Consider the following 26,774-nt stretch of genomic DNA (forward strand, 5'->3'; position numbering starts at 1 on the left):
TCAGTGTGTGATTTTTAAAAGAGCTCTTCGTGAAAATTCACCAGCAATTTAGTGTGAATTTCTCCAGATATACACATTTGTGTGTGCAATTTTTGCATAAAAGGCACCTTTCTGCAAACTTATTTTCTCTAAGAGCAGGTATTCGAGAATGCTACCTTCACCAATGTATGGCCTTTTAATGCATGCGCTACTTTGCTGGACAACAGCATTGCACAATTAGGAGAAGTGCAAATTTTGAAAGTTGGCAGTACTCAAATTGTTCTGGAAACTGCTGATTTGTTAGGTCTGGCTTTAAATGCCAATAAAACGGAGATCCTCCCTTGTGCCAAACTCTCCCTGTGTTAAAATAGCCAAAGAATGGCCTTGGAAGTAAAGCAGGAGAGGGCCAATGTTGCTTTTGCATAAAGAGAAAGAAGGAACAATCACCATATGTGGTGGAAATGTCTCAATGTGAGGAGATTTTGCTTCATGGTCATTGGTGCCCATATGTGAGGTGGGGCCCTGCTGTTCTGCTGGACTCCCAGCTGTGACAGCACCGCTACTCACCATGGCAGTAAAGGCAAGGGAGCACCACCATGGAAACTGCACTCTCTTATAGCAAAAAAATGGGAAAGGGAGAGAAATTCCATCCATGAAAGAATGGCAAATTAAATTTTGTGAATATATAAATCTGGCAAGACTCACAGCATTCATAAGGGAACAATCAGACCAGAAATTATTAAAAGAATGGGGATGTGCTAAAGAGTATATGAAAAAACATTGTTCTGGAGTAAGTATATCAGTATGTAATGAATGATGCTTTACAGGGTTAAAGAAAAAGAAAAATGGTGTAAAAAAGTACAATGATGGAAGTAATCTACATTAGACACAATTTACTAAGAGCAAAAATTTTGAGGTCTTAGAACAAAGGAAGGAAGTCAATATGTGTATATGTATGTAATTAGATTAGATTAGAATGGTGATAAGGTTTTATTTGTAGATGTGTGTGTGTTTTTTGTTCTTTTTTGTGTGTTCTGTTTTCTTCTTTTTTTCTTGTTTGCATGGTATTATTTTGGATTCAATGTTTGTTTTTTGTTATAATTTTGCATTGAAATAAAAAAAAATTAAAAAGAAGAAAAGAAACTGCACTCTCCTGCCATTGCTGCAAACCAGTTGTGCCCAATACTGGCAAGCTGTGCCCTTTGCTGGCCTAGTGCCCACCCCACATTTTGGACTACAACTCCCATCAGCTTGGCTGGGGCTGACAGGAGTTGTAAACAACTGGAGGGCACCAGGTTAGCAAAGACTGCTGCCACGAGGCTCCTCACGGGGTCTCTGCCATGGCAGCATATTCACCCAGTGCTTTTCCAGCTGCACTGACTCCCAGTGAAGTACAGGGTCAGATTTAAGGTGCTGGTTTTGACCTTTAAAGCCCTTCACGGCCTAGGACCCTCGTACCTACGGGACAGCCTCTCCTGGTATGCCCTGCGGAGGACCTTAAGGACCATAAATAGCAACACCCGAGTGGTCCCAGGCCCTAAGGAAGTCAGATTAGCCTCAACCAGAGCCAGGGCCTTTTCAACACTGGCTCTGGCCTGGTGGAACGCTCTGTCTCGTGAGACCAGGGCCCTGTAGGATCTGATTTCTTTCCGCAGGGCCTGGCCTGTAAGACAGAGCTATTCCGCCTGGCCTTTGGCTTGGAATCAATTTGATTCCCTCCCCCTTTTTCTTCTGTCCTTTCTCCTCCTGTGATGAGGCTGCATTTTAATGTTTTAATGGTGTATTTTAATCTTGTTTTTTAAGTTGTATTTCAATCAACTTGTTTTTATTATTGGTTGTTAGCTGCCCTGCGCCCGGTCTTGGCTGGGGAGGGCGGGGTATAATTTTTATTTTTATTTTTATTTTTATTTTTATTTTTATTATTGCATTGTGAACTGTTGCCTATCCATATGATCCGCAATGATAAAAGTTCTTGAAACTCAACCGTACAACAACCAAAATGGTTCAGAGCAATGCACTTACATATCAGGCAGCAACTTTGGAATCAGCTCCACGGTGAACCTTGACGTCTCCTGGGTGACCTCCACGGGGATCTTTTCCATGGACATAAAGTGGATGCTGAAACGCACCATCGTTGCACCTCGCTGGTCAGATTTCTCGTTGTCATCAAACTCATTGGTCCGCCCGTGGGCCACCCAGGTGTACGTAGCAGGGTCGATCGTGAATTTGCCAGCTTCGGCGCTTCCCTTAGTCAGGCTGAGCTGCTGGAGGCCACGGCTGAGGGCGTCTGCATCATCCTGGACCCCATCAGCTTTCAGGCCCGAGAGGCGGACGCAGAGGTAGCAGTGGCTCAGGTGCACTTCAATGGCACACTCCTTCATGAACTCCTTGGTCAAGGAGAACGTCCCCAGGAGGTGTCCTTTCTTTGACCTCTGCTTCTCCCAGGAGATCTTGACGTCGTGCAAGACGATGGAGTCGTTTTCTGCCACGGCGCACGAGGCAGCTTCCATGTCGGAGATGGGCAGCCACACCTTGCGATAATCGGAGGCATCCTTGTATATCTCCTTGGATGCCAGGGTGGCGTATTTGGAGAAGCAGTCGATGGGCCTCTCGGAGTGCTGCAGACATACGTCGAAGCCTGGGGCCACAGTCCACAGTTGCAAAGCTGGCACCAGGAAGCCCCGCTGGACATCTGTGGTGAGCTGGAGGCACAAAACATCTCCGGCGCTGAGCTCCAGGGACAGTTCTACGTAGTGTGAGCACTTGCTTCTCTCCATCCGGCCCATAGTCCTCAGCTGCGTGCTGTGGCCCTTCTCAACGAGGGAGATCATCTCCTCATAATCTTTGTTCCTGACAGCTGCGAGGATGTTGCGCCAGGCCTGCATGTTGAAGAGGGAGACCCTCTTGTCCCACAGCACTGGTGACTTTGGAGTGCACTCCTTTGAGGTCACCATGGAGTAGATCCTCTTCTTCCACATCAGCCTCACGCTGCTCCGTTCCTCAATGAAGGCCGGTTGAGCCACCAGCTGAAGAGCTCTGTAGTTGACAAGCTGAGGGTCTCGAAGGGTCTCCTTGTTCAGAGGAAACATGATTCTGAAGTTCTTGGCCATCCCTTCCACGCACATCACAAAGGAAACCTTCTGTTGGGCTTGTTGCTTTAGCTGAGTTGCCATCTCCAACGAGTGGGCCTTCTTCTCATAGGCATTCGCCATGCTGTTTTTCCTGTTGAAATCGTGGCAGAGGAACTCAATGTCCTCCGAGGAGTACTGCACTGGCTTCTTTAAAATCACAGACAGGATGTGACGCTGGAGGATCAGGTCCATGTAGCGTCGGATGGGGGAAGTTGCCCAGGTGTAAGAGTCCACGTGCAAGGAATAGTGGCCCACTTTGGACTGAGGAGACGAATTGGAGCGAAGGAAATAGGAGCGGGACAGAAGTTTACGGAACTCCATGTTCGCCGGGGCCAGCTTGGGATGGATGTCGTCCGTCGTAATAAGGTCGAGCATCTTGGGGACATCGCAAGCATCGGCAGCTGACTTGAGGTGGTCCCACAATGAGGTCAGGAGGGTAAACGTCCTGCTGGTCCCCACGTGGACCCCTGTGGCTGCAGCTCCCAGATGATGGGAGAGGTGGGTGGACAGAGGAATTATATCACGGTATTTGTCCCTCATCTGAGCCATCTGTTGTGGGTTGGGCTCCACCTGGCAGCGCAGAGGGGTTCGATCTCTGGTGGAAGCCTTGTTGGTAAGGAACTCGCCCACGGAACTGTTGAACATGATCATGAACTCCTCAACCATCTGGTGGGAGCACCTCTGGCCCAGAGGGCATTCCTCGTCCAGTTGGTCATAGTAACAGTCTTCATGAAGCCGGGACAGCCGATGTACGCGGGAGAAGTGGTACGCAACCGCAACACAATCCTCCAGGGTATCAAAGCGTAGAGATGGCGCCTCCGCCTTGTAGCAGTTCTTGATGATACCTTCTGCCTCCTCATAGGTCAGCTGCCGGTCTGAGCAGATTGTGGACACAGCAAAGGAGACATTTGCCATCTGGTCCGTCTTCTTATCCACCGTGACGAAGAGAGAGATCACAGGCCTATCTTTCTGCGGTAGGAGACTACAGAGGTCTTGGCTTAGCTGAGGCGGGAGCATGCAAACTGGCTCCTTTCCGGGAGCGTAATAGGTGGCTCCCCGGTTCTTCGCTTCCGTATCGAGAGCGCAGCCTTTGGGGATCACAGAAGCAACGTCGGCAATGTGGACCCCTATCTCATATTTGTCACCTAAGTCTCGGACACTGATGGCATCGTCCAGATCCCTTGCACCTGGGGGGTCAACGGTGAAGGTGAGGTAAGCCCGAAGGTCTTTCCGGTCACCCTTTGTAAGAGAGAGCTTGCTAGAGGAGATTGTGGCCACCTCTTTGTTCACTGAGGGTGGGTGTTTGCTCCTGAGGCAGTATTCTGTGTCAAGGATACGCAACCCTTCCTCTAGCGTCTTAGCCAGAGGAAGAACCTCCGTAATAATCCCTAAGGGGAAGTAAAAGCCGTTCCGCCAATTCAGGACTTGGACCACAAAGAGACAGTTCCTCCTCAGTTCTTGGGTTATCTTCTTGCAGGTCTTCAGCTTGATCTTGCCCCCTTGATCCACCCTGCGGATGGGAATGACATTGGGCTCATCTCTCAGCCCCGGGACAAAGATTTTGGTGACGGTCTGGTCAATGGGGACCATGACGCGGGGATCGAACTCGTCCATCATGCAGGTGAAGATGCGGTCCCGGTCAGCCTTCTTCAGAACCCCCACCACTTTCCCACGGAGACTTCCCTCACCCGTGGCCTTCCCTGGGCCGGGCTGCAGGATCTCCACCAAGACCTGGTCCCCAGTGAAGCCCATCCCACAGTGAACCCGGCCTTTGATGTGGATGTTCAAGGGAGGGGCGTCGTCCAGAGTGAAGGCAGACGCTCGGTCAAATTGCTCCTTGATGAGCTCGCATCGCTTGTACATGTTCGGGTTCATGCGCAGACACTCCTTCATGGTTTGCAGGTGGAAGCTGACGTACTCCTGCCTGCTGTTTTGGACGGTGGCCACCTCGGACTTCACGTTCATCAGTCCTTCGTCGGAGACCGTCACCACCATGTCTTTGCTCTCGTCCAGGAGCTCCTGCAGTATGGGGTCGTCGACGTTCAAGCTCTCTGCATCCGACAGCCAGGATTCGGTGTCGCTGCCCTCTTCCTCGAGCAGGGGGCTCCCCCTGTTCCAGCTGGCCCGGTCGCACACCGCCTGCCTTATCTCCTCCAGCGTCAAGGTTTCAGGAGTCACAGTCTTCTTGTCAATGCACTCCTTGAGAAAGCCTTTCCAGACTTTGCTGCACTGCCCAAAGGAACACAAAGCCACTGCGTCTCCCACGACAACGACCTGGGACTGGGCCCTCGTCATGATGGTGTTCAGCATCCGAGCATCGTTGAAGAATTCCAGGTTGGAGCAGTTGACGTGGCAGAGGCTCTCCCTGGTGTGAACGGTGCTGATGATGATAACGCGGAACTCCCTCCCTGTTTTAAAAACAAGACAGAATTGCAAGGAAATGGAAAGGGATGCAGCTTCCAAGTGGAGACCATGAAGCAGAGGTAGATACAGTCAAGAGTCCCTCAAACGGGATCCAGATTTGCCACAATCTGATCATGGAGGGAAAGGCTAAAGGTGGGAACTGAGAGGTGGTCTGAAACATATAATTCGATCCAACCAAGTCCAATGCAACCTAGACTTGTATCGCAACTACGCCCTACTCACAGGATTTCCATTGATTTCAGCAGGACTTACCTTCATCAACACCATTGGGTTCACATAGCTCAGTGATGTCTACTCTGACTGGCAGTTGCTCTCCAGGGTTTCTGGAGGGGGACAGAAGCTGCTCCAGTCCTACTTGAAAGCACCAACCAGGGTTTTAATCTGGGACACGCAAAATGGGATGCTCTGTAACCAAGCTAAGACCTAGGAGAACAGGAAGTTGCCTTAGGCCAAGTCAGGTCAATGGTCCATTTAGCTGAGCATTGTCTACACTGACAGGCAGTGGTGAAAGGGTGCTCTTTCACTGAGCTCTGGCCCTGTGACAGGGAGTGGCTGCTTGGAAAGGGTTATGGGATAGCATCCTTATTTCTCATAAGCTGCGGTTCCTTCTTTGGCTTCAAGCACACCTGGCAGCTGGGCAAGTACCAACCTGGCAGATTCTCGTAGCCCTCCACCATCACTTCCCCAAGGCGCTTCTTCCTCAGCTCCTGCCTTATTGCTTTCACCTGGTGAAAATAAAGAGGAGCCGGTCAGTTCACCAACAGGCAGGCGCCTGTAACAAGGCTGGTTGGGTCCTTCTGCAGCAAGGCTCCCTTGCATGAGGGATGATTTTGATTATAGAATCATAGAATCATAGAGCTGGAGGAGACCCCAAGGGCCATCGAGTCCAACCCCCTGCCAAGCAGGAAGCACCATCAGAGCACTCCTGACATATGGTTGTCAAGCCTCTGCTTAAAGACCTCCAAAGAAGGAGACTCCACCACACTCCTTGGCAGCAAATTCCTTTTTTTTTAATATATATATATATATATATATATATATATATATATATATATATATATATATTAGGATTTTTAAATACAAGTGCAAAGATAATGAACAATATAACATATATCATAACATAGTTTCATAACTTCTTTGGACTCCCTCACGTCTCCCGCTCCCACTTACATCATTGTAAATTTTTGCCAGCAATTTATCATCTTGATTGCATTCTTGTGTCCCATTCATTTGAATATAATCTAATAATTCTCCAAAAGGTTTATATTTTCCTCAATCTCACTTGTCATCCTAGCAGCAAATTCCACTGTCAAACAGCTCTTACTGTCAGGAAGTTCTTCCTAATGTTTAGGTGGAATCTTGATTTATGTACGAGTGTAAATCAAGCATCCCCAGCCTTCGGCCCTCCAGATGTTTTGGACTACAATTCCCATCATCCCTGACCACTGGTCCTCATAGCTAGGGATAATGGGAGTTGTAGGCCAAAACATCTGGAGGGCCAAAGGCTGGGATGTCTGGTGTAAATAGTTAAATGTAAAACTAAATAAAAAAATTATAATAATAAAAAATGTTGCCCCTCCTGTCACTGAGCACACAAAAATGTTGCCCCTCCTTTCACTGAACACATAATAAATAATAATAATAATAACAATAATAATAATAATACTGTCAATGTACAACCTGTGTACAATGAGGTCCAGTGCCAAGGGTCTTCTGGTGGTTTCCTTGCTGTGAGAAGCCAAATTACATGGAATCAGGCAGAGGGCCTTCTCGGTAGTGGCGCCCTCCCTGTGGAACACCCTCCCACCAGATGTCAAGGAGAACAACAACTACCAGACTTTTAGAAGACATCTTAAGTCAGCCCTGTTTAGGGAAGCTGTTAATGTTTAATAGGTTATTGTATTTTAGTGTTCTGTTGGAAGCTGCCCAGAGTGGCTGGGGTATAAATAATAATAATAATAATAATAATAATTATTATTATTATTATTATTATTATTATTATTATTATTATTATTATACCATTAATTAATTATTTAATTAACTAATTAAACTAATTAATTAATTAACACTGATATGAGATCCACACCATGCAGCTCTTTCAATAGGTAAAGTCTAAAGGGCTGTCTAAAGGGACGCGGGTGGCACTGTGGGTAAAAGCCTCAGCGCCTAGGACTTGCCGATCGAAAGGTCGGCGGTTCGAATCCCCGCGGCGGGGTGCTCTCCCGCTGCTCGGTCCCAGCGCCTGCCAACCTAGCAGTTCGAAAGCACCCCCGGGTGCAAGTAGATAAATAGGGACCACTTACTAGCGGGAAGGTAAACGGCGTTTCCGTGTGCGGCTCTGGCTCGCCAGAGCAGCTTCGTCACGCTGGCCACATGACCCGGAAGTGTCTCCGGACAGCGCTGGCCCCCGGCCTCTTGAGTGAGATGGGCGCACAACCCTAGAGTCTGTCAAGACTGGCCCGTACGGGCAGGGGTGCCTTTACCTTTACCTAACCAAGCCTCCCTCCACCCCCCAAACACTCAATCTCTTTGCACTGTGTGCTTGTCGCACAACACGCCAACCCTGAAAGTCATTTGCACTATATTATTTTCCGTTCAGCAGCCTAACAGCCCACGGATAGAAACTGTTTTTTAGCCTGTTGGTACGACTGATTACGCACAGTCCCAACCACACAGTAACCCTCTCTGACGCACCTGGATCCCATAAGAGACCACGCATATCCTCCTGAAGTCCCGCTCTCCCCATTGATCCGGCCACCTCTGGACCATCTCCTCCACCTTCTCCACCACCTGCCCGATCTCTGAGGCGTTGCGCCAGGAGCTGCTGGCGGCATCCCACTCGGCGGAACCGGCGACATGGCAGAACATGAGCGGGTGGAACTCGGGGTGCGGAGGGATGTTCCCCATGGCGCGGATGGCGTCCCCTTTCCCAACGTAGAAGTGCCTGGAGACGAAGTCAATGATACTCGCCGCGGAGCGGTAGTTCTCATTGAAGATGATCCTGCTCTTCAAGGCCACCTCATGCTTCTCCTTCTGGTAGTACTGGAAGAGGCGGTTCAGCAGTGTGTGGTCAGCCGACTGCTCCCCGACCTGCAGGGAGAACAGCTTGGGGGTCGTCTGCATGTGGTCCCCCGCGAGGATGATGCGGGTCTCGAAGGTGGCCAGGGAGAGGGGGACCAGGGCCTCGCACTCCAGCATCTGGGCAGCTTCGTCGATCAGGATGTGGCTGAAATAGCCAGGGGTCAGCCCAAGCTCCCGGGACTGCATGGCGGTGGTGATGAGGATCCTGTGCCGACCCAGTTCTTCCTTTGTGGGGAGGCGGAAGGAGTCTCGGTTCTGGGAGAAGCAGCAGTAGAGCTTCACGGTGGGGTCTATCATATTGATATTACGTTTGATGTACACGGCTCTTAACGGGACGGCCTCGGGGTGCCCGGATGTCACGTAATCGTGGAAATACTCGCGGATGTATATATCGGCGGCACTGGGAAAATAAGATGGGTTTACTGCAACCATTTAAAAACACAGAGCTTGTAAGAAATCAGACCGTTGGTCCATGCAGCTCCATGCTGTCTACACGGACTGGCAGCAGCACTGCAGGATTTCGAGCAGGAGTAACTCCTCACGGAGATGCCAGCAGGGATTGAACCTTTTGATTCTAAGGCAGACACTCTCCATGTGACAGCCCTTTAGATAAAGGTAAAGGGACCCCTGACAATTAGGTCGTGGCCGACTCTGGGGTTGTGGCGCTCATCTCGCTTTACAGGCCGAGAGAGCCGGCATACAGCTTCCGGGTCATGTGGCCAGCATGACTAAGCCGCTTCTGGCGAACCAGACCACAGCGCCACCCGCGTCCCCTTAAAGCACATTACTTCTTCAAAAATGATTTGTGCCATTGTGGCAGATACGACACACACCCCTGGGAAAATTTTCCTGTGCAAAAATCTCACTTGTGTTGTGGCAGAACACAAACTTGCCTGTAAAAAGGTTTTGCCCAAGAGGTGTGATACATAGGAATTCATTAAGGGGGAGGTGTGCGAGGGCTGTTCTATGCAATAAAGTTCCAGAGACTTTTAGCAGATTATTCAAAACATTGCACTGTTTCCAAAGTGCTTCTGCCAGGGGGCGAGAGTAAAAAAAAACATGTTTACAAAGCAACACCACACTGTATGAAAGTTGTGTATAAAAACTACTTAACGGTACGCAAAAAAGCAAGTGAAAATGTCAGTTTTGTGAAACATTAGTGCGGCATTTTGGTGGGAGTGTAAAAGTTGTGCACATTTTCAAACGCACAAAAATCCCTTCCGAGCTGTGTAGTGGCCCTACTGAAACGGCAGCTGACTGCGGAACACCAGGCCAACATTAAAGCTGCCATTTTATTGATTTTCAATTGATTTTCATTTCCTCAAACTACAGAAATGACTGGGTCTTCTGGTTGTTCTCTGCGAATTATTGATAAGTGAATTGCTTGGTAAGAACTTTTATCCTTTCCCTGATTCTGGGCTGCCACCAGGGGAGAGATTTGATTCCCTGAATTCTCCTGTGGTTTCCACCCCCTGGTATACAGAAGCAGAGCCCTCTCCTCTCCAAGGACCCAACTCACCTGTTGGTGTGGGTGCAGATCAGGACACGGGTCTTTGGCTGTTTGATGATCTCCAAGGTGGCCATGGCCAAGGTGTAGGTCTTCCCGGTCCCAAACGGCCCGTAGATCAAGAGAGGCGGCACCTGCCGGACTCCAGCCACCTGCCCAGTGATGAAGGAGATGGCTTGGCTCTGCTTCTTGTTGGCCCTCTGCAGGAGAACCTGGCCGAGGGGTCTTGGGATGGAGCAGGCCGCGACGTCGGGGAAGACAAGCTTCTCATCCTTCAGCTGGTCCACGGCCCAGTGCCACTGCCGGAACTGGAGCTGGTCGATCTGGAACTGGACCTCCACCTTGAGGGACATGTCCGCACGGAGACCCAGCTCGACACAGCAGCGCTTAGGCAGAAGAAGCCAGATGCTCTTCTCGGCCTTCATCTCGACAGAGACCTCAAAGACGCGGTTGTTGGCCGGAGGGTCCGGGGCCAGGAAGGCAGTTTTGACCAAGCGGTAGAGGAGGTAGCCTTCGTCGGAGTCCGGGGTCAGGGAGTAAGGGGTGGGGAGGTGGGCAAATAGCTCTCCTGGGGGTGCACACTTCATCCCCATGAAAAGGGTCTCCATCATCTGCTGAATGGAGATGGTCACTTGGAAGTTGAGCCTGTATATCAGAACAAGAGGGGGGATCAAGAGTAGGGAAAGAGGTTGGGAAGAAGGGGAGGAGGCAAGATGGGCAAAGAGGCATGAATTTAAAATCTTGAATGATCAAAGCTAAATGCATGCTAAATAGTAATAATAATAAACAGGTAGACTGCGATCGACAGGTTGACCCCCGGTTGTCAGAAGTTGATCACAGGCTCATTTTTGTCCACGGGTAAAACGGGACATGGGTGGCGCTGTGGGTTAAACCACAGAGCCTAGGGCTTGACAATCAGAAGGTTGGCGGTTCGAATCCCCGCGATGGGGTGAGCTCCCGTTGCTCGGTCCCCGCTCCTGCTAACCTAGCAGTTGGAAAGTCCGTCAAAGTGCAAGTAGATAAATAGGTACCGCTCTGGCGGGAAGATAAACTGCATTTCCATGCGCTGCTCTGGTTCGCCAGAAGCGGCTTAGTCATGCTGGCCACATGACCCGGAAGCTGTACGCCAGCTCCCTCGGCCAGTAAAGCGAGATGAGCACCGCAACCCCAGAGCTGGTCACGACTGGACCTAATGGTCAGGGGTCCCTTTACCTTTACCTAAAAAAGAGCCTTTGCCCCCCCCCCCCTTTCCTTTTTCTGCGTACAATTTGAAGAGCGGAAGACGGAGTCTCCACTGGCGGGATGACTTATTATTTATCTGTTTTTGCCCCCCCCCCCGCCGCAAAAAAATGGGTAGATCACTCCCACTTTTTTATTCTGTGAGTAGATCACAGTCTCTTGGGAGTTGGACATCCCTGTATTACATTATCTCCTAGAGACAACAACCCTGTATTATTACGCCCATAATGCAGAAGGGAAAGCTGAGGCTAAAAAAGCAAGCCGCACGCCTCAGGCCACCTTGGCCTTACTCACTTGGCGATCAGCGCCTCCTGCGCCTCTTCTTCCCTGTACAGGAAGTTGTGCATCTGCTCGCGGTAGTTCAGGCGGGCGATGGGCTTGCCCTGGGCACCACGCTGGAAGTCCAGGGACAGTGACGGGGCCTTGTACTTGGCCAGCAGCTCCAGCTCCTGCCCGGTGCGCTCCACGCTGGGCACCACCACCCGGTTGCCGCTGTGCCACCGCTCAAAGTCCACAAAGCGGCTGCTCTGCCCCGCGGACGACGGGTCCACTTGCCAGGGGGCCTCCTTCTGCCCCACCCGGGCCTGCAGCTTCCGGAGCAGGACCGGGCGCGCGCCAAAGTCGAACACCAGCCACTGCTCGTAGACGCCGAAGGTCTGGCACTCCAGGCACACCTCCACCTCCGTCGCTGGCGGAGACGCCCGCACGGCCTTGAATCTTTCTCCCGAGGCATAGGTGAGACCTCGCTTGAGCCCGCTCCCTGCCAGGTAGAAGGCAGCGCCAGGAACGCGTTTCAGCAGGGCCACATGCACCAGCGGCTTCTGAAATTGGAAGACGGCCATGTTATCTCACGTCACATTATTATTATTATTATTATTATTTCTTATTTATACCCCGCGCATATGGCTGGGCCTCCCCAGCCACTCTGGGCGGCTTCCAACCAAATATTAAAATACAGTAATGCATCAAACATTAAAAGCTTCCCTAAACAGGGCTGCCTTCAGATGTCTTCTAAAAGTCAGATAGTTTATTTCCTTGACATCTGATGGGAGGGCGTTCCACAGGGTGGGTGCCACCACCAAGAAGGCCCTCTGCCTGGTTCCTTGTAACTTGGCTTTTCGTAGTGAGGAAACCACCAGAAGGCCCTTGGCGCTGGACCTCAGTGTCCAGGCTGGACAATGGGGGTGGAGACGCTCCTTCAGGTATACTGGACTGAGGCTGTTTAGGGCTTTAAAGGTCAGCACCAAAACTTTGAATTGTGCTCGGAAATGTACTGGGAGCCAGTGTAGGTCTTTCAAGACCGGTGTTATGCGGTCTCGGTGGCCTCTCCCAGTCACCAGTCTAGCTGCCACATTCTGGATTAGTTGTAGTTTCTGGGTCACCTTCAAAGGTAGCCCCACGTAGAGCGCATTGCAGTAGTCCAAGCGGGAGATAACCAGAACATGCACCACTGTATGCCTGTAAGACAGAGCTATTCCGCCTGGCCTTTAATTTGAATTCAGCCTGATCTTTTATTTCCTTTCTCTTCCCTTCCCCTTTTTATGAAGATCACTCTCTCTGAGACCCCACAGCTAATTCTCCCCTGGCCTCCTCGCTGGCCCAAGTAGGACCAATTCAGCCAGCTAGCCCCTTGGGATTATCTAACGCTTATTTCCCCTAAATTGATTTCTGAATTTTGAATTTTATTGTTATTCATGTTTTTACATTGTATTTCATGCTGCTTTTACAATTAAGTGTTTTACATTTGTTGTTAGCCTCCCTGCGCCTGGTATTTGAACCGGGAAGGGCGCAGTATAAATAATAAAAAAATATTATTATTACTATTATTATTATTATCACTCTGGCACTGACTCCCACCTGCAGAATGGGGTGGTTTAATCCAGCCCTATCTTCCTAAAGTAAGGATACGAGACTCCCTCCTTCAACATCTCTAGGATTTATTTTGCCTTCTCAAGCTTACCTTGGAATGAACAGTGAAAACCCATCGATAGCGCATCTTCTTGTCCTCCGACTGCACGCGCAGAGATTGCGGACAGGTGACCTTAACGCCGTCAACATCCTCAGAAATCTGGTGAGAGAGGTAACCAGATGAGCCAAGCGGCCAGTAGCCAACGACCTGGCCGGGGGAGATGGGAGCCTTCCCCCTTTTCGTCTGCATTCAGAGAAAAGATCCCTCTGGGACTACTTATAGAAATTTATTAAAACAAGAGGGAGGAGAGCATGAATTAAAAGAATTTAAGGAATTAGGATGGAAATAAACAACATGGTTACAATATCATCATTTGAATGAGGTATTTTAGAAAGATTGGATATGAGGGTTTGGGGAACCAATATCTCAACTGGAGAGAGAACTGTTGGAATGTAATGTAAAGGTGCTGTCTAAAATGTATAAAATATTACTGGAATGGGAGACAAAAGATGAGCAAGGAAAATCCTCAGTGATACATTGGGCAATAGATTTTGGTCACAATATAGACATGGAGGCCTGGGAGCAATTGTGGATTACGGATATAAAATTTACAGCATGTTATCGTCTAAGAGAAAATGATATGAAAATAATATATCGTTGGTATCTAACACCGAGTAAACTGGCAAAAAATGTATAAATCTAAATCAAATAAGTGTTGGAAATGTAAAGAGAAAGAAGGTTCTTTTTATCATATGTGGTGGTCTTGTAGTAAGGTTAAAGCTTACTGGGAAATGAATTTAAAGGATGTTTAAAATAACCTTTGCAAAAAACAAACAAACCCAGAAGCTTTTCTTTTGGGAATTATAGGGACAGAACTACCTAAATTGGACTCCAGCGGCAAGAATGTTACTTGCTCAAAAATGGAAAAGCAGAAGTCCTAGCAAAGGAGGAATGGATACCAAAACTTATGGAATATGCAGAAATGGTGAAACTTACGATTAAGACTTCGTTGTGGCTTTCCTGGTATTCAGCAAGAAGCCGGTCCTGATACGAAAGGAGGCCATACTGCTTGGCGGTCCGCTTGTTCTTCTCGGAGACCTTTGCCCGCTGAATCCATTCTTCCAGCTCCTGGGCAGAATGGGCGTAGATGCAGTCATCCCCATATTCACAGACATCAACTCTGCAGGAAGACACCAACCCAGAGTTGACTTATATGGGATAAAAGAATCAAGACAGGTGCTTTTGGAACAGCCATGCCCTTCAATTTGTATAGCCACACCCAGGGGCACCGAAAAATCATTGGTGGCTGGGTCACCTTTTGAGTGATGCAAAGGTGGAATGGGAACTAATCTGCAAATTGTTCTGGGTAATCTGAGTTAAATCCATCATTCAGTCTGGACGCTGAGGTCCAGCTCTGAGGGTCTTCTGGTAGTTCCCTCCCTGCGAGAAGTGAGGTTACAGGGAACCAGGCAGAGGGCCTTCTCAGTGGTGGCACCCACCCTGTGGAACACCCTCCCATCAGATGTCAAGGAAATAAACAACTATCTGACCTTTAGAAGACATCTGAAGGCAGCCCTGTTTAGGGAAGTTTTTAAAGTTTGAAGTTTTATTCTGTTTTTAGTGTTCTGTTGGGAGATGCCCAGAGTGACTGGACGTAGTATAAATAAATTATTATTATTATTATTATTATTATTATTATTATTATTATTATTATTTACACTCTGGCTTTTTCCCTGACAGAGCATCAAGGTGGTTTACAGTTAAAATAATTACCGCTAAAAACAAAAACAAAACCCATCATTAATAAACAATTAAATATGTATGCATGCTGAGATCCCTGCATTACAGGGGCTTGGACTATATAAGGACCCTTACGGTCCTTTCCAACTCAACAATTCTATGGTTTTAAGCATGTCATACATATAAGTGCAATAACGCCAAGTCATTTTTTTAAAAGCAGTCAGACCCCCCCCAAGCCACTTAGAACAAGAAAGTCATCACCTGCTGTCAGGGAACTGCCTTCGCAACTAGCGGAGGAGGCGAGGCTCCACAGCGATGCTGGAGAGGGCCAAGCAGGGAGAGAGGCAGGTCTCCGGCTGGGGAAGATAATCAGCGCTACACCAGGGATAGAGGGGGGCCGATGGGGGAAGCAGAGAGGAGGCTCCAGGACTCTTCACAGAGAGGAGAGCACAGGTCCTCCGCTGCCCAAACCCACCCTGCGCAGAAGACTTCCGCGCAGGGAAAGTAGGCGGCGACTTGGCGTCAAAGAGCTTCTTTGCTGGAAGAGGTTCACTGACGGATTCTGCTAGCGACTGAAGAGCCACAAAGTGAAGGGCTGTCCAGCCAGGAAAGGTTTAACCAGGCCACCTAGCCAGGAGTGGCGGCAACTTACGCACGAGCAACCCCATATAACCATTACACCTGCCATCGGAATGACAAGGGGGAGCCAGTCTGGTTTCTCAGGGTGGGAGGAGTTCCAAAGTTTGGGAGCAGCCACCGAGAAGGCCCTGTCCTCCATCTCCACCAAACATGCCTTATTGCAGTAATTTAATTGGGGTGTAACTTTTAACCACGCAAATGCACTCCTGGCCGCCAGAGAGACCCGGGCCCAGGAAAGAATAACTGCAGCGCTTACCTTTTGCAAAGGGCAAAAGCCGTCAGGCCGTAGGGAGGGGCGCGGTGAGCCCACTCAGTCACGGGGTCCGTGGCAATCAGCTGGGTGTGCTCCACAGAGGAGCAGTGGTTCTCAAAGGACTCCTGGGAGCTGCAGGTCACCAGGCAGACCCTGCAGTAGAACTGCACGCTGGGTTGCAAGACCTCCTCGCCCGGCTTGCTCTCCACCCCTGGCAGATGGAGGAGATCTCTGCGCACCAAGCCTCGGTTCGCCTCCGCCTCCCAGACGGCCTGCTCCACGTCGCTGTGGGAGTAGTTGCACCGGTGAACAGTGTGGCGGCAAGGTTTGCCGGCGGAGACGTATCTGCAGTAGCTGAACTTCTTCAAGCCTCCTGGGCAGGGGCGGACTTCTGTGTACTGCTCTTTCTTCTTGCCATCAGAGATCACGTGGACCAAAAGGGTTCCCCAGTGCCCCTGGCAAGCTGGCGCCGAGTCCTTAACAGAGATCCTCTGTGGGGTCTGGTAAAAGCAGACCCTGCAGATCTCCTGGAAACGGCCCCCGAACTCGCTCCGGATTTCCTCTGAGATGCTGAGAGCCGGAGGTCTGGAAAGGCCGTTGGCGGAGCTGCCGACCTGTGCCTGCTGCACCAGCCTCTTCAGGGCCCGCCTTTCCATGTTGTTGGCGCGCTCGAACGTCCACACTAACACCTCCTCCCAGCTCCAAGCAAAGGTGCAGCGGTTGCGGTGCTTGGTGCAACCCAAGCCGGCGATGTAATACCTGCAGACGTCGTAGTGCGTGGGGTTTGGGAAGCTGGGCCGCCTGTCTACCTTTCGCCACAGCTTCCCCCGTTTGCCTCTGCGCCTGCCCAGGAGAATCTCCATCATGCAGCGGTGCGCCACCTCCTTCAACCTGTAGGTGCTCTCGTTCTCCTGCTGGGCACATTTTGAGCAGGCCAGGTGCAAGGTCAGTTGCTGCTGCAGACCGTCCAGGGGTGTCGCAACCGCCCCGTTCAACAGGGGCATCTTTTGAAAAGGTCCTATAAGCTCAGTCAGCAGAGAACAATCGGTGCCGTGAGATGTCAATCCAAGACAGCTACAGGTGCCCAGCGAAGGGTAGCTCCCGTCGCAGCTCTCAAAACGCCTAAGAATTAACAACAAGAAGAGAATAAGGAATCTGCCTTGCAAGTCAGCCCTTCTTTTTAATAAGCAATTAGTGTTTTATTCAGAACTGTTTTTAAAAGCCCACACTTTTAAGAAGTCCTGAACAGACTGAGGGATAGAGCGTCTCCACCCCCATCGTTCAGCCCGGACACTGAGGTCCAGCTCCGAGGGCCTTTTGGCAATTCTCTCACTGGGGAAATGAAGCTACAGGGAACCAGGCAGAGGGCCTTCTCAGTGGTGGCACCTGCCCTGAGTAATGCCCTCCTGTCAGATGTCAAGGAAATAAACAGTCAGATGGGTGGGGTATAAGTATGTGGTTGTTGTTCATAGAATCACAGAACGGTAGAGTTGGAAGGAACCCTTGGGGACCGCCTCTCCTGGTCTGCTCCGCAGAGGACCTTAAGGTCCATGAATAACCATAGTTTAGAGGTCCCGGGCCCTAAGGAAGTCAGACTATCCTCCAGCAGGGCCAGGGCCTTCTCAGTGATGGCTCCGACCTGGTGGAATGCTCTGTCCCATCAGACTAGGGCCCTTCAGGATTTAACCTCCTTCCGTCGGGCCTGCAAGACAGAGCTATTCCGCCTGGCCTTTAATTTGAATTCAGCCTGATCTTTTATTTCCTTTCTCTTCCCTCCCCCTCCCCTTTTTATGAAGATCACTCGCTCTGGGATCCCACAGCTAATTCTCCCCTGGCCTCCTCTCTGGCCCAAATAGGACTAATTCAGCAGCTAGCCCTGGGGATTACCTAATGCTTATTAGAGGGATTTCCCCTAAATTGATTTCTGAACTTTGAATTTTATTGTTATTCATGTTTTTCTACTGCTTTTACAATTAAGTGTTTAATTTGTTCTTAGCCGCCCCAAGCCTGGTTTTTGAACCGGGAAGGGCAGGGTATAAATAAAAAATTATTATTATTATCCAGTCCTACCCCCTGCAATGCAGGAATCTCAACAAAAGCATCCATGACAGATCCACCCTCTGCTTAAAAGCTTCCAAGGAGACTCCACCACCTCTCAAGGAAGTCTATTCCACTGTCAAACAGCTCTTACTGTCAGAAAGTTCTTCCTGATGTTTAGTCAGAATCTCTGTTGTTGTTACTTGAAGCCATCGGTTCGAGTCCTACCCTTCAGAGGAGGACAGAAGGCCAGACAAGATGGGCTCTCTTAGGCCTAATCCAGAAGTCAGGCCCTTAAGCCCTTATTTGTTTTCCTTCTGTTTTACAAGCAACTTTGATTTCCCTAGATAGCAAAGCAGGGTAGCAGTTCTTTGAAATACAGTGAACGCTCGGGTTGCGAATGTGATCCGTGCGGGATGCATGTTTGCAACCTGTAGCGTTCGCAACCCGCGTCTGCACACGCTGCGATTCGGTGCTTCTGCGCATGCACAAAGCGCAATTTAGCACTTCCGCTCATGCGCAACCACCAAAACCCGGAAGTAACCCGTTCCAGTACTTCTGGGTTTCAGCGGTCCGTAACCCAAAAAAAGGCAACCTGAAGCGGCTATAACCTGAGGCATAGCTGTATTTTAATGGAAGTATTGAGAATGGCCAGCAGCGGATTGGAGGGGTAGAATTTAACAAACCTTGTTTATGGACTACAAATTCATCCAGAGGGACCTTTAAGGGGTAGGCCACACACAATACGACGCAATACCTTCTCTCTCTCTCTCTCTTTCTTGTCTTGCCAAGTGCAATATCGGGATCACTGCTGTGACCGAAAATCCTCTCCTAAACCTTCCTTGCCCCCAAACCTGGCCGACTTCCATGGGGTTCTCAGAACCTTGCTCCACCAGGCACTGGTTTCTCTGCCAACAGTGTTGCACCAGCTCATTCTGCTTGCAGCAAAACAGGAACCAGCTCTCCTAGCTTTCTTCCTTCCTAGACATCGCCCTAAGCCAGCAATGCTGATTTACTCCATTATGCTAACAGACTAGCATTAGAAGCTCAGATATAGAAACCAGGTGCCAAATGGCTCCTTAAACCAAGGTTACAGTCGCCAAAACGGAATGTCTAGTGGCCATTTTGGGGCACAGTGGCGCTAAAAGTCTTATTTTTCAAAGGATGGAGTGGCTGTGAATGATCTGGCTAGTTCAGGTGGCAACCGTGAGCTACCTTAAGAATTTTGAGAACTCAAAGAAGAAAAGGCATTTGATCCAGGGATAGTCAACACGTCTATCAGCCTATTCCGACCTCTTTTCCTTAATGGTGCCTGCTCCTGCTCTGGCTGAACGGAAAAGGCATTTTGGTACCTGAAATTCAACAGGATGGGGTCTTGGTGTATGGAAACAGTCCAGATCTAATGATCCCCAGATGGTGATGTCAGCCAACGTCCTGGTGCCAGGCATCTTCACTTGGTGGCAAGTGCTTGATAAGGTAAAGGGACCCCTGACCATTAGGTCCAGTCGTGGCCGACTCTGGGCTTATGGCGCTCATTTCGCTTTACTGGCCGAGGGAGCTGGCGTACAGCTTCCACCGGAGCGGTACCTATTTATCTACTTGCACTTTGACATGCTTTCGAACTGCTATGTTGGCAGGAGCAGGGACCGAGCAGCGGGAGGTCACCCCATTGGAGGGATTCAAACCGCCGACCTTCTGATCAGCAAGTCCTAGGCTCTGGGTTTAACCCACAGCTGCAAAATGGGCCTGGCACCTGGCTAATTTCGAATACTCCAACAGAGATATTTGCGCTGGAGAGACCAAGGATTTCATTTGGATTTTCTGTGTGCCAAACACAATGGTTCTGCCCTCTCCAGATGTTACGGACTACAGCTCTCATGAGCCTCAGCCAGCAAAGCTAAACTTTCCACTTCTCCTCCAGCAAACCATGGGATGTAAGGCAAGAACAAGCCATGATTCCCAATTCAGACATAACGCTAAGCCATGTCAGGAAAATGCCACTTAGAGAAAGATCTGAGATATTTTCCTTGAAGGCTGGATATGTTTTCTTCTGGATTGTTTTGTTTGACGTTTCAATGTGTTGCAAACCGCTTTGAGGTTTTCTCTTTAAAATCTAAAGCGGTATAGAAGTAATAATAATAATAACAATAACAATAATAAACAACTCTATGGGGGGAATGGCACCTAAAAACTCTGGTTGTGGCGACCGTAACTTGGCTTAAGGTGCCATTTGGCAATTCGCTTATACAGTGGACGTTCGGGTCGCGAACGTGATCCGTGCGGAATGCACGTTCGCAACTCGCAGCGTTCGCAACCCACATCTGCGCATCTGCACACACACGGATTGCAATTCGGCGCATGCGCAACCACCGAAACCCGGAAGTAACCCGTTCCCGTACTTCTGGGTTTCGGCAGTCCGTAACCGGAAAAAATGCAAACTGAACTGTCTGTAACCCGAGGTCTGACTGTACAGTAATACCTCCAGAACATCTGCCTTGTCTAGCATCCATTCTGGCAAACGTCCGTGGCAAACCCGGAAGTACTGGAATGGGTTACTTCCGGGTTTGTCGCTTATGCATGCACAGAAATGAAAACCGCTCTGCACATGGACACGGCGCTCTGCCCTGCATCTGTTTCGACTAGCGGCCGGGGCTCCGGAACGGATCCCGGTCGCAAAACAAGGTACGACTGTATATCTGAGTTTCTAACACTGTTTGCACTCAAAGTCACTAGAAGAGGACTAAAATCGTGCGCAGCCCTGAGAGTGGCTGGCATTCCCCTTGGCCCAGCCCCAGGGAGAAGGATGGCTGGTTGGGGAGGAGGAGGAACCAAGTCAAGCAGTGTGGGTGTCAGTGCTGCATCAGAAGATGTGAGCCTGAAGAAATGACTATCCGTCGAGTCATTCTCAAAACTGAAAGGGAAATGTCTCCAGCAAACAAAACAAAACAAAAAAATTAAACAAATTGGGAGTCCCAAGAGAAGCCCTCAAAAGTTAAAATGCAAGATCTGTGAGTCACTGGCAGCTTGACCCAGAAACTGGGTGGGGCAAGACCACAACATCATTTGTTTGCAGAGATACTGTGCAGATGCGAGATGAGATTTGCTCTCCAGCTGGGCAAACAGTCACTCCCAGAATCGCTAGCTCTGACAAATGCAAAGCACTCTGTTGAGGGCCTCTGAGAACGGGACAAAAACTAAAAACAAAGGTGGACGGCCGCGTCTGCTTGGCACTGGGTCACCCGCAATGCAAAGGAAACACACACACCCCATGGATTGCCAACGTGGCTGCTCATGTGCTTTCACAGGCAGTGCTAGAAACTCAGACATAAAAGCTAATCACCAAATGGCGCCTTATAATAATTGTTTTTCAGTTCATTTCTATACCGCTTTATATTTTAAAGAGGGGGGAATATCACAGTGGTTTGCAGCACATTAAAACATCGCATAAAACAATCCAGAATAACACAAATTCAAGGAAAATATTTCAGATCTTTCTCTAAGTGACATTTTGCTTTCCCCATGTTTATTTACCTACTCAGTTTATAGAGTTGCCCCCCCTAGCAGGAGGACTCTAGCAGTGTGGTTTGAGTGTTGGACTAGGGCCTGGGAGATCAGGGTGCAAATCCCCAGGAGGCTGACTGTGTGACCTTGGAGTCAGATGCAGCCCTTTAACCGATCTCACAGGGTTGTTGCTGTTGTAGTACAAAACATCTCCAGGGCATCTGGTTGTGGGGAAGGCAGGTTTAGTGCCTCGGTGGTTCTGGTCTGTATACTGGGCACAATACAGAAAGACCTAGCCTCTGCAACTCTGAAAATGTGGGCTTCTTTGTTTTTCATAGACTGAAGGGGCCTAATTGTGCACTCAAAGAGGGCCGCCAATGTAAACTGAATCCTGGTCGATAAGGACCGGGCAGTGACATTTCAACCCAAAATGTCACAGTTCACCGGGCAAGCTGCCCTTTTCGATAGCAGCCTTAAACTCTGCCAGTTGAAACTAGTTTAAGGGACACCTCCTTCCCCGCCAAGTCCAAAGGAGCCGCCAGCTTGCCCTTCGCCACTTTCAGAATACATGCAGGGACTGTCATTTTTTTACAGAAAGGACTCGTTCTTGCTGGTATAATCTTAACATTTACAACCAGATGAAGGTTTCATTTTTGGAATAATAAATTTTCAGAGTAATTTTTACAATTATATCAAAAATTACTGATTTGGTTACATTATTAGAAATACATAGACAGATAACGATGAAATTATTGTGAGGTTATTTAAGTTAATGTTTGGACAACGTTTCTGCTGTACTTTATTGGAAGGAGAAAAATAATCATTTCCTTAATAACAATTTATTTAACTAAAGCAGTAATATTATAGCATATGTATCCATGTTTGTTAATGTGGTTAAACGATTAAAAAAAACCTCAAGACAGTTTTAGCACACATGAAAAACTTAAATCCTTATTTCCCGATGAATAGCCTTTCTAAGTCAAAATATGTGGACTCCTAATTATGGTGCTGGAGGAGACTCTTGAGAGTCCCATGGACTGCAAGAAGATCAAACCTCTCCATTCTGAAGGAAATCAGCCCTGAGTGCTCACTGGAAGGACAGATCCTAAAGCTGAGGCTCCAATACTTTGGCCACCTCATGAGAAGAGAAAACTCCCTGGAAAAGACCCTGATGTTGGGAAAGATGGAGGGCACAAGGAGAAGGGGACGACAGAGGACGAGATGGTGGGACAGTGTTCTCGAAGCTACCAGCATGAGTTTGACCAAACTGCGGGAGGCAGTGGAAGACAGGAGTGCCTGGCGTGCTCTGGTCCAGGGGGTCACGAAGAGGCGGACACGACTAAACGACTAAACAACAACAACAAAAAGGTAGCAGCTGGGACATGGGTGGCGCTGTGGTCTAAACCACAGAGCCTAGGGCTTGCCGATCAGAAGGTCGGCGGTTGCTCAGTCCCTGCTCCTGCCAACCTAGCAGTTCGAAAGCATGTTAAAGTGGCAGTAGATAAATAGGTATCACTCTGGCGGGAAGGTAAACAGCGTTTCCGCGCGCTGCTCTGGTTCGCCAGAAGCAGCTTAGTTATGCTGGCCATACGACCTGGAAGCTGTCTGCGGACAAATGCTGGCTCCCTCAGCCAGCAAAGCGAGATGAGCGCCGCAACCCCAGAGTCGTCCGCGACTGGACCTAAAGGTCAGGGGTAGCTTTACCTTTAAGGTAGCAGCTACAGAAAGAATCTCACCAACTGCACTGTGCTATCAATGGACCCTTTTGCTACATTCACACCTTGCCCTGTGCCACACTGTTCTTATTTCAGGCTCAGATTCCACCTGGGGCACAGCTGCCCAGACACAAGCACGCCTCTCATCTCACAAGGTGATAAATGCCACTTAATTTTCACTTCCTGATTCTGACTGCTTTCCCTGGGAGCAGCCAAAGATGCAAATCGTTTTTGTGTGATTGGGCGTGGGGAGGGGACAACCACTAATAAACGCTCTTTTGTTTCCAAGGCAAACTTGGATAATAAACCACAGCAAACCTGCGGTAACATAGCAGAGAGAAGCCGGGGGTGGCATTTGAGGACACTTGAGGAGGTGTCTTATGGGACTGTAAGCAAGGTGTTGCCAGAATCCCAACTCCCATCAGTCCTAAAGCCACGCTGGCTGAGGCTGATGGGAACTGGAGTCCTTCAACATCTGGAAGGGCAAAGTTCCCCAGCGTTGCTTTACAACAAACCTGTAACGCCAGACCACATTTTTAACCTTATCTTGCAGAATGCAGGCAGATTGCTTAAGGTCGCCTTCTGGGCTCACGGCACAAGCAAGATCTGAAAGAGAGACTTCCCGATTCAGAGCTTACACACTTTTGCCGCTATTTCACATGAGGTTCCACCCCACCTTTGTCATAAGACCAAGGACAAATATACGAAGCCACGCCTCTGCGCAATGGTGCAATAATGGAGCCCGGACGAAGACCCACAAACAGCCACAGAATGCAGGCTAGGAATAAAATGCTGTCCAGTTTGCAAATATTAACAGCTCCTGTTGCATCAGGGAGAGCACTCCTGGAGCTGAGCTGGCAGTCGCTTTGTTTCCAAAGAACCCTGCCTTCCGAGTTGCCAGCACATGCCTCTCCCCTAGTTCCATCCCAACTCACTCACCCTCTCCCTTCCCAGCTGCTTTGACTGTTACCAGTCCTGCACCAGGACAGGGTTTGAGGACGGCTGTCACATAGTCTGAACAGATGCAGGGGAGCAGATCTGAGTGGCTTCTGTTTGTCAAGGCAAGAGGTGCCTGGAACCTGGATTAAATCATAGAATTGGACAGCTGGCAGGGACCCTGAGGGTCATCTATTCCAACCCCCTGCAATTCAGGAATGTGCAGCTGTCCCTTATAGGGATTGAACCTTATCTGTCCACAAGCATCAGTCAGACACAAAGCTTTGTCTTCATCACTGATGATTCTATCCAGTGTTGGAAATTAGCCAGGCACCAGACATGTTTTACGACTGGCGCAGGTCCAACTGCAATCACGCGGAGATCCCTGGATGCCTGGTTGGCAACAGACATCTCCATCTGGCTGGCCCCTCCAGCTTTCTTAAGCAGCTAAGCAGATGAGCTTAATAATAATAATAATAATAATAATAATAATAATAATATGTTCTTCCTGGTTCAAAAACCGGGCTCAGGGCGGCTAACAACATTGGATTCATTGCATTCATATCCCACCTTTTTCTCCAAAGAATACAGTGGTACCTCGGGTTAAGTATTTAATTCATTCCGGAGGTCGCAACCAGAGGTACCACTGTACAGGCTAAGAAATCAATTCGTTCCAGAGGTCCGTTCTTAACCTGAAACTGTTCTTAACCTGAAGCACCACTTTAGCTAATGGGGCCTCCTGCTGCCACCGTGCGATTTCTGTTCTCATCCTGAAGCAAAGTTCTTAACCTGAAGAACTATTTCTGGGCTAGCAGAGTCTGTAACCTGAAGTGTCTGTAACCTGAAGCGTATGTAATCTGAGGTACCACTAAACATGCTTCACCTCCCATCCTCAGTTACCGTATGTTTCGCTCTGTAAGACGCACCAGACCACAAGACGCACCTAGTTTTTGGAGGAGGAAAAGAAGAAGAAAAATATTCTGAATCCCAGAAGCCAGAACAGCAAGAGGGATCGCTGCACAGCGAAAGCAGTGATCCCTCTTGCTGTTCTGGCTTCTGGGATAGCTGCGCAGCCTGCAGTCGCTCCATAAGACGCACACACATTTCCCCTTACTTTTTAGGAGGGAAACAGTGAGTCTTATAGAGCAAAAAATACGGTAATTCCTATGACGACCCTGTGAGGTAGGTTAAGAGGCTGCGACCTACTCCAAGGTTACCCAGTGAGCTTCATGACTCAAGTGGGGATCCATGCAACCTCCTGGGTCGTAGTCCAGTGCTCTAACCACTATACCACACTGCTTGCCTAGAGTACTTTGGCCATGGGGCAGCTCCATAAATTAAGTACAGTGGTGACTCGCAAGACGAAAATAATCCGTTCCGTGAGTCTCTTCGTTTAGCGGTTTTTTCGTCTTGCGAAGCAACCCTATTAGCGGTTTAGCAGATTAGCGCTATTAGCGGCTTAGAAAAAAGGGGGGAAGCGAAAAAAATCGCAAGACTCGCAAGATGTTTTCGTCTTGCGAAGCAAGCCCATAGGGAAATTCGTCTTGCGAAGCGCATCGAAAAACGGAAAACCCTTTCGTCTAGCGGGTTTCTCGTCTTGCGAGGCATTCGTCTTGTGGGGCACCACTGTAGGTAAATAAATACAGGGAATGCAATATGCCACTTAGAGAAGGATCTGAAATATTTTCCTGGAAGCTTGAATTTCTTTTATTCTAGATTGTTTCATTTGATGCTTTGACATGTTGTAAACTGCATTGAGATTTTATCTTTAAAATATGAAGCGGTATAGAAATGACATGAATAATAATATTAATTAATTAATACCCCGCCCTCCCCAGCCAAGACCGGTCCCAGGGCACCTATCACCCGATATAAAAACAAATGGACTGAAATACAACTTAAAAACAAGATTAAAATACAACATTAAAACACAGCCTCATTTCAATGGAAACTCAAATCAAAAACTTTTTGGGGGGATGAAAACGTCAAGTTTTCACCAAGGCTAACTATCCAGACTGGTCCTACATGGGCCAGAAAAAAGCCAGGGAATAAATAAAACTTTATTGGAGGGGACAATGGTGCCCAGAGACATTCTGCTGTGGCAGCTGTTAACTTAGGTTTAAGGTGCCATCTGTCATGGATGTATTGCTGAGATTGGGTTGGACTTGATAACCCCTGGGGTCCCTTCCCATTTTACAATTCTATGATTGTATCCTAAAGGGACACGGGTGGCGCTGTGGGTTAAACCACAGAGCCTAGGACTTGCCGATCAGAAGGTCGGCGGTTCGAATCCCCGTGACGGGGTGAGCTCCCGTTGCTCGGTCCCTGCTCCTGCCAACCAAGCAGTTCGAAAGCACATCAAAGTGCAAGTAGATAAATAGGTACCGCTCCAGCGGGAAGGTAAACGGCGTTTCCATGCGCTGCTCTGGTTCACCAGAAGCAGCTTAGCCATGCTGGCCACATGACCCGGAAGCTGTACGCTGGCTCCCTTGGCCAATAAAGCGAGATGAGCGCCGCAATCCCAGAGTCGGACACAACTGGACCTAATGGTCAGGGGTACCTTTACCTTTACGATTCTATCCTAGTTTCTAACACTGCTTCCCTCCCCTATGGTCCCTGCATTCAAATCGTTGTCAAGTGGCTTCTCTTTGCTACGATACAGAGGTTTCCCAATGCTTCCTTC

At 49.0% G+C, this 26,774-nt stretch overlaps 1 protein-coding gene across 1 annotated transcript in view; it reads right to left on the reverse strand.

The window, feature by feature from the left end:
- Nucleotides 1–26,774, reverse strand: part of HELZ2 (helicase with zinc finger 2) — a 52,938-nt gene that overhangs the window by 21,761 nt on the left and 4,403 nt on the right. Inside the window, exons 2-9 of the mRNA XM_083744078.1 lie at nt 15,906–17,024; nt 14,267–14,450; nt 13,322–13,429; nt 11,656–12,182; nt 10,135–10,767; nt 8,229–9,015; nt 6,184–6,259; nt 2,002–5,518 (exon numbers count right to left, since the gene is read on the reverse strand). Of these exons, the coding sequence (XP_083600204.1) occupies nt 2,002–5,518; nt 6,184–6,259; nt 8,229–9,015; nt 10,135–10,767; nt 11,656–12,182; nt 13,322–13,429; nt 14,267–14,450; nt 15,906–16,906 (6,833 nt within the window). The 5' untranslated portion in view covers nt 16,907–17,024. The remainder of the gene's footprint in view (nt 1–2,001; nt 5,519–6,183; nt 6,260–8,228; nt 9,016–10,134; nt 10,768–11,655; nt 12,183–13,321; nt 13,430–14,266; nt 14,451–15,905; nt 17,025–26,774) is intronic.

This window comes from Podarcis gaigeae (genome assembly GCF_964106915.1).
Source record: "Podarcis gaigeae genome assembly, chromosome: 6".
In the NCBI taxonomy this organism is placed as follows: Eukaryota; Metazoa; Chordata; class Lepidosauria; order Squamata; family Lacertidae; genus Podarcis; species Podarcis gaigeae.